Raw genomic sequence first — 12,224 nt, forward strand, 5'->3', positions numbered from 1 at the left:
GCGATTTCTCAAGCGATTAGAATCTCAATCAATCATCAAGACTAATGAACAAGGCAGTTTCTTCTTTTCAACAAATGATACATTGAAACATAGATGGTAGACGACTGATGAGCATGTCTAATATAGTTAGACGTAACGCATAACCGACTCGATAATTTGCGTAACTCTTTTTCGAAATTTTGATTCTTTTTTACGTCAAGGGATTCGGTTCTCAATCAATCGAGACAAATGAAAAAGGCGATTTCTTTACAACTGCTGATGCATAGAAACATAGTTAGACGTAACAGTTAGTCAACTCGCGAATCTGCTCAAGGGGGGAAACCCATATAAACGGTTGAAAATGACGAGGAATTTCGGAATTTTTTTCTGAAGCAACTACTTCGCCAATCGTTTTTAACTTTGGATGCTGTTTTATTGGACATTCATAGAAATGAAAAACATTTTTTTTTTAATCGAAAATAATTATTCATCAGCTGACTGCAATCAATTGTCGTTGAAAAAGAATTTTTCCCGCGATGTCAAATTGCGGTGGCTGTAATTTTTTTTTTTTTATCTGAAACAAAAAATTCAAAAACCATTACATTCTTTACGAAAGTACGCTGTCGATGAATCAAGAAAAAGTTTAAAAAGTTGATTATTGTAAAAACGGCGGTGCTCAGAAAAAGAAAGATCGAATTTTCAGCGAACATTTTTACGCAAAAAATGTTTGTAGAATTTTTTTTTTTCTTAATAATTGAAGTTCATCGACAAGATTTTGCAATTCTGTGTATAAAAATCTTTGGTTGAAGTGTATCGGATAAATACTTGTTTGTTTTTTTTTTCATAACCCTGCCGCAAATTGCGAAAAATTTAGTTTCGAGTAAATCGCGTTTAAACAGTAAATCTTTTTAAGAAATTTTGCCTTTTCTTCACGACAAACTCGTTTCAGCTCCAAACGACTGCGCGCTGAACTGCCGGGCAGTAGGAGAGCGCTTCTACGCCACCCTGGAACCAGCCGTCCTGGATGGAACGCCGTGTCGAGGAAACCCACGACGACGCTCCCGGGTCCCCGGAGTCCTTGCCGTAGGCGCCGCGGATCGTTGGCTCTGCGTCGAGGGCCAGTGCAAGGTGATTTGCAGATCATGCTAGCCACGATAATGCCGTGCCGTTCTGCCCATAAGCCGAGGCGTTTGACTCGAATTTGTTTTTTTTCCTCCGCCTTACATTTTTAACCCCAGCTGCCCAGTTCTCATTTTTACTTTTGAAAACCGGAAATCCGAGGTCAAAAACATCGACGATATCTATAGTTTCATCGATATAATGTGAGCTATAATGCGTTATGGTAAATACGAAATTAATCTGTAATGCATCCAATTCAGAGAGTGTAATTCGCATTGATCATTGGGTATATATATATATTATATGTATGTATGTATGTACATATATTATCTTCGTAATTGCTAAAATGTCGTTGAACTTGGAAAATCGAATTTACAGCGATTCGCATCGTCCGGTTGTTTTAGTTTTAAAAAAAAAAAGTCGTGAAAATTTACGATTTAATGATTAATAATTACTGAAAAAGTGGTCAAAACTACTCAGAGCTGTATAGAAAAGATTAATGATACTTTTTTTTTTTTTTTTTTTTCAATGGGAGGTTTGCAGTCGTCATTTGTTTTTCGGAAAAACGAAATGTTATCTATGAAAAGAAGGAAAAAAAAATAAAAAATAAAAATAACCGAACCGGTTATAGATCGCCAGCATCAATGTAGAAGAAATAGCGAAAAATAGCTTCGAGAAACGTTGAAAAAATTTAAAAAAAAACGTTAAAATTTGGTTCTTTTTCTCGTTGAAAATAAAGGAGGAAAATTATGCCGAATTTCGAATATCAAGATGACGTATATTAAACAAAAAAAACAAAAAAAAAAAAACAGTGAATTATGAAGAATGAAAGAACGCGTTAAAAACTGAAAACATGACCTGAATAATGATTTTTCAATTTATATTCTGTATGAGGATTTTTTAAAAGAGAGAATCTCTTTATTTGTCAAACTCCTTTGAAAAGAATTCTTTTCGGTTAATGAATAAAAAATTTCACCACTCGCATTAGAAAGCGAGAAAGTTATACGGATTAAAAGTCAACTCGAAGCATTAACACCAAGATATAATGTTCAACGGTAAAATCAATTCGATAACGTAGATAACTGTAATTTTTTCTTTTTACACAAATTTTCAGATTTCTTTTCCTTTGCCGATGTAATAATGAAGTCAATACTTTCAGGGGCACATTTTTCATTTTCATGTAACAAAGAAATCATCGGTCAACTGTGGATTTTTCAAGTTGCTGATTATGATTCTGCAGTCAGAATTGAAAACTCCAAAATGGCGGATCCAAAATGGTGGCCACTTTTTACTAAATTCAATTTTTATCGTTCAATTTGCACACGATTTAATATGAGGGTTTTTTTTTTAGGTCGATGGTAACGATTCTGCAGTCAGAATTGCAAAATTCAAAATGGCGGATTCAATATGGCAGCAATTTTCGACTTTTATCGTTCAATTTGCACACGATTCGATGTGAGGGTTTTTTTTAGGTTGCTGGTTACAATTCCGCCGTCAGAATTGCAAAATTCAAAATGGCGGATTCAATATGGCAGCAATTTTCGACTAAATTCGACTTTTATCGTTCAATTTGCACACGATTCGATATGAGGGTTTTTTTTAGGTTGCTGGTTACAATTCCGCCGTCAGAATTGCAAAATTCAAAATGGCGGATCCAAATATGGCAGCAATTTTCGACTAAATTCGACTTTTATCGTTCAATTTGCACACGATTCGATATGAGGGTTTTTTTTAGGTTGCTGGTTACAATTCCGCCGTTAGAATTGCAAAATTCAAAATGGCGGATCCAATATGGCAGCAATTTTCGACTAAATTCGACTTTTTTCGTTGAGTTTGTAGGTTCAACTGCAAAGATACAGTAAAAATTTTAATAAAAAATAAAAATATAAGGAAATTTTACAAAGTCGATTCACCTTTAGAATCATTATAAAGATGCAAAACAGTAATTTCTTGTTTATATTTCGTTAGCCTAACCAGCTTCAACATCGTAGATAATTTAAAAACCTGGAAATGTACAAATCTCCTTGAAAATTGCATTCACAGTCGGTTGGATGTGACGGTGTCGTCGGTTCGGGTCGAGTTTATGACGCCTGCGGTGTTTGCGGAGGTGAAGGAAACAGCTGTCGACTTTTCGAAGGTATTTTTTTGGAGCCAAAATTATCGGCCGGTCATCAGCTGGTGACGACCATTCCAAAGGGGGCAATTTCGATCAACATCACGGAAATCCGGCCGTCTAAAAACGCTTTGGGTAAAATTTATATTAATTTTTAACTAACAATATTAGTTATAGACTAATAATTTTAGTGACAAAATAAAACAAAATAACAATAATAATAAATAAATTAATAAAAATCGTTCCGAAGTATAGAATTTTCAACTCAAATCTAAGACTTCTCTTACAGCGTATAAATTTTCTCCATTTTTTTTTTTTTTTTTTTTTTTTTTTTTTTCTCAATCACAACATGTTGGTTAAATGAGTGATGTAAAAAAAAGCTCCAATTCAATCATTCATTCAAATTTTTAAAAACTGATTCAACGTTTTTATTCTATTCTTCTTTTTCTTCATAATTTTTCATCTTTTTCTTCATTTTTCAAATACTATTCCGACCCTCTTCAACCCTCGATGAAAGGTTTAACGGTAAAAGTATTTTCGTCGTTTCTTTTCTCTTCCAAATTTCCTTCGTACGAAATGTATACATAACGTATATCATACACGCAAAAATTAACATACTATACGCGTTTATTGTCGTATACCTTGTACGTATTTATGTCATATACGTATATATTACACACATTACGCCTGCGTGATGTTATAAGTCAAGAATTCTATATATAATGCATTACTCATGTGATGAATTGGACGCATGAAAAAGAAGAATATTTCCTTTTTTCACAATTCGTAACTAAACTATTGTTCTACACATACGTCGATGTGCTAATACATAATACATAATTACACGTATATACAGAGATCTATATGTAATTTGTATTCAATATTGTTTTTTTTTTTTGCATACGCGAATATAACGGTAGGATCATAAAAATTTTCATTCATTTGTTTCTTTATTTCTCTTCTCTTATTTGTGATTTTTCCGGCATTTTAGTCTTTTTACACTTTTCCATTCATTTTTTCAAACAACTCAAAATTCATTTATTTCCACTTTTTATTATCACCTTTGTATTTCTGATTGACCATTGAAAAGTATATAATTACGTGCTAAATCTTCTCGATGGTTTATTATAAATTAGACGGTATTTCACATGAATTTTTCAATCGTTTTGTTACATATCATTAAAGTCATTATTGAGCAATTAATTTATTTTTACGTCTTTGATAAATAATTGAAGCAAAATCCTTTCACGTAAAAAGCTTAAAATAATTTCATTTTCTCTTCTCATTTTTTTTTTTCACTTGTAATAAGTAGATACGTATAACGTTGAAAAGAAATATATACTTACGGAGTTTAAGAAACAGAAATTTAGAATTCGAGAATTTTTACGTCATGATTACATATATACCTTCTTTCTTTACACTCAATACACTTGTATATTTATTTCTTATCAAAAATTTCTTGTATACCCAGCTGTGCAGTTGCAGATTATGATATACAGTTCAAACATTATACGCGAAATATTATAAGATGATAATAATATTTTGTATTATCGTATAGGTAGAAATTACACCACCTCGGGCCTCGAAAAACTCCAAACTTATTTATAGATTTTTTTTTCTCCCTCTCTTCGGAAAATTCAATTTTTATCCTTGTGAAAATAATTTCTGTAACTATAAAAAGAATCAAAAAAAGTCAATTTTTTTTTTTTTTTTTACAAACATTTACGTAATAATTCACCTCGTCACAATAACTCCGAGGTTTATAAAAACTCGACAATTCTTCTTTCTGTTATAAATAAGAAATTCTAAGATATTCGATAAAAATATTATATTCTTATCAACGATTTATGTACGAAAATCAAGCTGATTCATTTCTAAAATTATTTCTGTACAAAAAGCACTAAATTCCAAGGAAAATTTTGTTTCAAACTCCCTTCGATAATTTTACAAATTTTTTCTCAGACAATCATTTCATGAATTTTTTCGTTTTCAGCATTGAGAAGTACGAATGGCAGTTTCATCTTCAACGCTCCGTCTCCGCAGTCATCACTGAGCTCGTCTGGAGCTTACGAAGGTGCTGGGACGGTTTTTTCATACCGTCGGGGAAACCTCATGCATGCTGAAAATATTTGGACCGAAGGTCCGCTCGAAGAGCCCGTAGATCTAATGGCGAGTTGATTTCATTCAGCTTTTTAACCCACAATTTTTAATTCGAGTATTTCGATTGTTGGTTTTTTTTTTGTTTTTTTTTTTTTTGTTTTTTTTTTTTAATAAAAAATTTTTTCACACGCGCAGATTTTGTCCGAAGACTTGAATCCAGGGATATTGTATAAATACATGCTGCCGCTCGAGGAGAAACTAGAAGACATCGCGATGCTGGCACCGCCTGTACTCGTTACTGGTAATTACATCTCGTTTATACAATATGTTACACATTAGGTCAAGACGATGAAACCGAAGAAAAGTGAGAGGAAGAAAAATAAGAGAAGAGAAGAGAAAAAACAACGTTACAATTTTAATTAGCGCAATTACAGAGGGATAGACAAAGAAAGGAATTACATGTTTCTTTAGGTCCCAATGATAGAATCGGCAACGAAATTCCGGAACATTCTGCCCACGTGGGAACGCCGCCATTGGATCCCAACGCGTAAGTATTTAAAAAAAAAAAAAAAACGAATAACGAATGAAAGAGAAATGAGAAAAGCAAAATGGAAATCCGTATTACTGACTTTGTATTCGATATCCATGACTAAAGGACCAAGTCCGAAGGTGGGAAGGATGCAGCTCCGGGTCGTCCAGACGACGAGGATGACGATAAGAGGAACTCGAACCAATCAAACGCGGTAGGAAAAATGGCCGGCGATCAACCGGTGCAGACAAAATTGATTGGCAAGAATCAACGGAAGAGGAAAAAGAACAGGAGCAAGAAAAAGTTCTTCTGGAAAATAGCCTCATTGTCACCTTGCTCGAAGGCCTGTGGCGGTGGTGAGTGATCGAGCTTTTTTTTGGGGTTATGAAAAACTGCGAACCGCAACATGGCGCCGAAGGAAAGTGAGATATAAATCACGTGACGTCTATTTAGGGGGGGGGGGGGGGGGGGGAATAGTGCGAATATCGAGGTTCAAAAATCTTCGTGCAGCACGTCAGGCTTTTGTTTTTGTTAAATTGAATTGACCTGGAGTGCAAAAATAAAAAAAGAAACAAGTTTTATAACTAAATACGGGAGCTCTGATCGTCTGCATTTTTTCCTACCAGATGGCGCTGCGTGTCACGAGGAAAAAAATTGTATAATATAGGTATTAAAAAGTAAAAGTAAATGTTACTGAAATTGGTATATCACTACTTTTAATCCTAAAATCACATTGCTTGTACAATTTTGCATTGAAAGTTAGGAATTATTTCGATTACGAACAGATTCTCTACAATTTGTGTATAATGTGAATATCTGATATCCGAGATCGTGCATTTATTTTATACTAACTGGGTGAAAAAAAAATTTTTGTTGTAAAAAAAAATATATATGTATATATATATATATATATATATATATATATATATACAGTAAATATGTAGGTATGATAATTAAATGTACAGCTGGTGTATTTTTAATTTTTAATTTTTAATTTTTAATTTTTGTTTTTTCTAACGACACGAACGCCCATCTTGTTTCGTAACTTTGATAGACAGTGCACCAGTTCTTGGATGAACGCTGGTGAGAGTGATGGCGTGGAAAATGATGCTTGTTCTCGGAAGGCCTGCAGGTCACCCCGTGTCAACGGGCGAAGATAATTTCATCAAATTCCTATGTTTTCCATGGAGTATATACATAAGCTGTAATAGCACGCATAAATATAGATACTGACGTAGTTATAAACCGTGCTGCTGTGCAACGCGCAGGCTCTTTTATATAATATTACACACCGCGTATTAGTTACAGCAATAACGATAATTCCTCTAATCACTCTCTCCAATATCTTCCCGCTTCTTAGTTCTTTCGAGCTCCAGTTTGTGGCTCATCACTGCCCTAATCGTGACCTGCAAGCCGAGTATTATTTTATTATTTTTTTTTTTTACACCCATAGGAACCGTGGATGCCGTTCTTCAAGAACAAGACCATCCGATTCCGCTATCAGCTCGTAAACCCTGCGAGTTATGAGGGCAGAGAAAATTGTTGGAGAGTTTTAAGGGGGAACGAAACAGAAAATAAATAAATAAATTAATTGATTTATTTATTAATTGATAAATAAATGAAATTAAAATTTCTACACATGTTTCAAACTTTTGCGCGGAGTATTTTTGTTCTTCGTTCTGATTTTTTAATACGAATTAAAACTCTCCTTTGAAATAGCGGGAAATTCAATTTTTCTTGCAATAACATGACGTTAATATTTTTATCAAAAAATTGCGATTACAATATTAAACACTCTTAGAAAATATGTGACCAAAAATGGTGTTCTTTTTTTTTTATTCTTAAGCGTGAACTTTCAGTCTTTTTTAGGAATTTTTCGTACTCCCTTTTCGATTTTGAAACGCCATTTAATCGTTGACATTTTTCCTCACAGGCGTGCAATACGCGACTTTCAAATGCTTCCGAGAAAGCACGCAGGCCATGGCGCCCGAAAGAAGATGCAAAAACGTTCCTCGACCACCTTCACCACCGCCTCTGAGGTGCAACACGTTGCCGTGTCCCGCCAGGTTCGAAATTTGAAATGTAACCTCACTAAAATCGGCCAAAGAATTATCAAAATATCAATTTTATCGCTAAAAACTGAACAATCTGGTAAACTCTCTCCATAATTTTTAGTCTGGCATACCAAAAGAGCAAAAAGATCTTAATCAACAAATAAAAACAGTAATTACAATTAATTTAAAAAAAATTTCGTCAAAATTCTAATCCAAAAATACTTTTCACCTTTGTCAGATTTTCTTTAGAAACCCCAAATTCTGTGTATTTTCTGTGATCAAACCGATTCCTCGTTATTCTTAACCCGATTGTTACCCTAAATTTTTGTTCTTATAATTTTCTTTTTTTTTTTCTCTCTTTCTTAACGTTTAATTGAAAATTTATAATCGTTTAATTCGCGCAGATGGCGAGCCGGTCCGTGGAGTCCGTGTTCGGTGACTTGCGGCACCGGAATTCAGTCCCGAAAACTCGAATGTGTTCAGGAGTTGAACCCCAAGCTGACAATGCGCGTTGCCTCCGGTGCTTGCATTCAGAAAGCTGATTTAAAAACAACCACTCAGTGCAGGTTGACTTCCTGCATATTTCCTCGGGCTCCTCCTGAGGCGAGGCAAATGCATCCGCAGGTCGAAGCTATCCAAAAGGAATCCCACTGGACGACCGGAAATTGGGGAGAAGTGAGTAGCTAAAAATTGCCGTTTTATTTACTTACCTTAATTTGTTCTTTTACTTTTTATTTATTATTTCCCATTATTCGTCGATGGTCAATTTTTTTGCCATGAATTTTAACGCACTTGCGAAAAAAAAAAAAACGGTTAACCGAAGTCTATACTAGCTGTTTTAATATTTCTTAATTTTTCCAAGTTTTCGATGACTGATAATTATTGAAAAATTATAAAAATAACGCGATATTCTTCTGTTTACGAAAAGCTAGATAAATGAAAACTGAATTCTTTGGACTGATGATAGCATAAAATGCGTCATGTAAAAAAGGAGAAATTCTCAACCCCTATATTATCTTTATTATTTATTGCCAGTGTTCGAGCACCTGTGGTCCGGCGATTCGTAAAAGAGAGGTGATATGCATAACAGCAGGATCGACAACCTGCCCCGATGAAACAAGACCCGCAAACGAAACAGCTTGCGATTCTTTACCCGAGTGCAACAGGATCCCAGCTCAAAATGCGCCTTGGCTATACACCGACTGGTCGCCTCAGGTGAAAGAGAATATAGTGTAAATAATAAATAATAAAAAGAAAGGAAGAAAAACGAGGAAAAGAAAATATCGAAACATTGGAATATAACGATGATAATAATGTTTTATTTCTTATTTTCTGTATACGCAGTGTTCCGCCGAGTGTGGAATCGGTTTGCGAACACGTCAAATCGTCTGTAGTGACGTTAACGAGGTATTTTGCGACGCCTCGAAAAAACCAAACCTCGACGAATCTTGTACCGGAAATGGTACACACTGTGACCAGATGAGGTATCAGTGGTTCGTTGGAGCCTGGAGTTCGGTGAGTACATTGCTGAAACAAGTTCTGGATTGATTAACGTGACCCGTATTAGACGAGAAATGAAAAAAAAAAAGCAAACGGAAATTGAAATTAATGTATATTATTGGCCTGAATTCTGTTTTACGGATGTTGAAAGTGAAACTTGGAGAACGTCGAAGACTCAAATACTGAGAGTAACCCATAAGTCGTATGTTTTCTAATCACAATATTAAAAAATGAAAGCAAATACGGCTCAATGAAATTTAGAACAGTATGACGTCACCCATGCTAAGTGATATCAGTTATAAATCCGTATTTTACAAAATACAGTAAAATTCAATTAATTTCAACTTGTTTTTTATATTTGCAATTAGCTTCTACACCGAAGACGAAAATATATGACCCAATTAATTTAAGTTGCTTAATTTTGTTGGAAAATGCCCTGATGATGTCACAGGCCGGTATCGGCGCCATTTTGACGCCACATAACCTAAGTTTTCAATTTTTCAGGGACGGAAATTTTAGTTTTTCGGCTTCCAAATTACCAATGTTGTATAAATTAATGACATATCATCAATCATATGAAAAAAATGGAGAATCCAGACTATTCTAGACTAATCTTTTCAGCACGATATGAATAATTTGAAATTACCCATGATTCTTCATTTCGCATACGTACTTTTGACACAGTGCACCGTTAGCTGCGGACCCGGTTCTCAGCATCGTGACGTGGCTTGCCTAGCGTCAAGGGGTGGCGATTTGAAAATCGTTGGAGAAATGAATTGCCGCGAATTGCCACGGCCTGAAGCAGATCAGAGATGCCTAAGACCGCCGTGTCCGGCAGAATGGTTCACCTCCGACTGGTCCGAGGTAAATTTCCATTTCCAATTCTAGAACCACCTTGATTTACAATTTTTTCATTATTTTTAACCCTCAGTGCACCCAGAGTTGTGGACCCGGAACGCAGAGCCGAGTTGTTCGTTGCCTTTTCGAAGGAGTTCCGACGACCGGTTGTGAAAAATCTAGCGAACCAAAATCCCGGAGAATGTGCGAAAAGCAACCGTGCAAATCGAAGTCCAATTTTGACATACCACCGAAATCACCGAAAAGTAAGACATTTTTCGACGTGTAGTTATAGGTATAAATTGTTTACTGAAAACACATTTCTCATTTATCGACAAATATGATATTTATGCTTTTTTTTTTTTTATTGAAAAAAAAAAACATAACAAAGAATAAAGAATAAAGAGAAATACGAAACGATGTAGTCAGAAGTACTTCACATTTTTTTTTATTTTACTTTCTATTAATTTATATCGCAATCGTTACAATGTGTAATAACATAATATTATATTTGTTTCCAGAAGTTCACGAAAAGTCCGACTGCGTTGACAAATATCCAAATTGTACTCTGGTCTTGAAGGCTCGATTGTGTCGAATAAAGTACTACAAGCATTCCTGCTGCGGTTGCCGCGACCATCTATGAGTGTAGTCGAATAATTGTATAACTTTTTTTTAAAACAACTCATTTTCACCACAAGACGTTAAATTCTGAAAACGAAGCCTGCGTATGTATACGGTATAGCCGTATTTCGTGTTCTTCTATTTTTTGACGCTTTAAATTTCAGTGTGAATGAAAAAGAAATAGGTGGATAAATAAGGTGTGAAACGCCTGTTGCGATCGAGGGTATCAATCTCTAATATATATATAACAAAGTACGGAATCTCATTTGTTTCGAAAAAACAAAAAAAAGAAATTATACATTTTATTAGAATTGAACTACCGTAATATTTCAGAATTTATTTTACTTCTCTCAATTCTTTTCGATTGCAGCTTGTCGCGCATGAACAGTATTTGCCAATATCGTTGTTTGGCTGTATGTAAGTGACAAATCGATATTATATTAACGATTAAAGATCTTTCGACGGGCTTATAAGTATGATATCATACCTATCTAAGTACATTTAATTGTAATAGTACGAATTTCTATTTTATATCATATTTAAAATTTATTTCTATCTATTGTGTATAAATTATCATTATTGTATCACATTGTCATCAGACTTTATCAATATCGTAATCGAGTAGGTATACATTACATATACACGTGATACACAATGCAGATTTGTTACTAACTAGAAGTATATATAAAGATTTTTAGAAACAATTGAGGTACGAGAAGATTGCCGTTTTCTAGATTTTTTCTTCTTTCCTAAAGTGACACAGGCGAGGTAATTACGGATTTGAAATCGTGTGAAACGTAAATGTCGTTTTTTTGTTATTTCTCTTTTATACTTTTGTCCCTCACTTTTCTCTTCGAAAAGATCTATCAATCAGTTTCTTCGTTAATACCTACGTTTTATAGGTTCGAAGGAGATTATGACGCGCGCTATTCATATAAACGTATATAGATGCATTCGTGCATGTATGTACTGCTTTTTAATCGTAGCTTATAAATCATACGTCATATTATCCCGCGTTTGAAATTATAATTCAGCTAAGCGTACCTACGTAGCGCTGCTTCTACTTCTGTCACTGTCTTACGATGGTCGTTTATTCATGTGGCTGACAGAGTATGATGATGGAATATGTACATACATACATATCTATGCGACTTGCCGAGAGATTCGTCGCGGCAATTTTTTTTAAATATACTCGCATATATGGATATTTTTTGTCACGTCGCTGTATTTCAACACCTAAGTAAAAATAACTCTTTGGCACGCAGAGATGCGCGATAGTGTGACGAACCGCGGATCTATTCAACCTGATAACTCTTTGGAATTTATAATTTAAACGTTGTTGCCCCCCCTCGTCTTCTTTTCTGCAACTAAC

The 12,224-nt window shown here is 34.6% G+C and overlaps 1 protein-coding gene across 1 annotated transcript in view; it reads left to right on the plus strand.

The window, feature by feature from the left end:
- LOC124414833 (thrombospondin type-1 domain-containing protein 4-like) overlaps nucleotides 1-12,030 on the plus strand; it is a 65,647-nt gene extending 53,617 nt beyond the window's left edge. The window contains exons 7-19 of the mRNA XM_046895927.1: nucleotides 929-1,107; nucleotides 3,142-3,346; nucleotides 5,205-5,380; nucleotides 5,507-5,612; nucleotides 5,783-5,858; nucleotides 5,967-6,196; nucleotides 7,774-7,906; nucleotides 8,299-8,569; nucleotides 8,930-9,109; nucleotides 9,239-9,409; nucleotides 10,079-10,258; nucleotides 10,326-10,497; nucleotides 10,753-12,030. Of these exons, the coding sequence (XP_046751883.1) occupies nucleotides 929-1,107; nucleotides 3,142-3,346; nucleotides 5,205-5,380; nucleotides 5,507-5,612; nucleotides 5,783-5,858; nucleotides 5,967-6,196; nucleotides 7,774-7,906; nucleotides 8,299-8,569; nucleotides 8,930-9,109; nucleotides 9,239-9,409; nucleotides 10,079-10,258; nucleotides 10,326-10,497; nucleotides 10,753-10,874 (2,201 nt within the window). The 3' untranslated portion in view covers nucleotides 10,875-12,030. The remainder of the gene's footprint in view (nucleotides 1-928; nucleotides 1,108-3,141; nucleotides 3,347-5,204; nucleotides 5,381-5,506; nucleotides 5,613-5,782; nucleotides 5,859-5,966; nucleotides 6,197-7,773; nucleotides 7,907-8,298; nucleotides 8,570-8,929; nucleotides 9,110-9,238; nucleotides 9,410-10,078; nucleotides 10,259-10,325; nucleotides 10,498-10,752) is intronic.
- The last annotated feature ends 194 nt before the right edge of the window (nucleotides 12,031-12,224 follow it).

Source organism: Diprion similis, chromosome 14 (genome assembly GCF_021155765.1).
Source record: "Diprion similis isolate iyDipSimi1 chromosome 14, iyDipSimi1.1, whole genome shotgun sequence".
Classification (NCBI taxonomy): domain Eukaryota; kingdom Metazoa; phylum Arthropoda; class Insecta; order Hymenoptera; family Diprionidae; genus Diprion; species Diprion similis.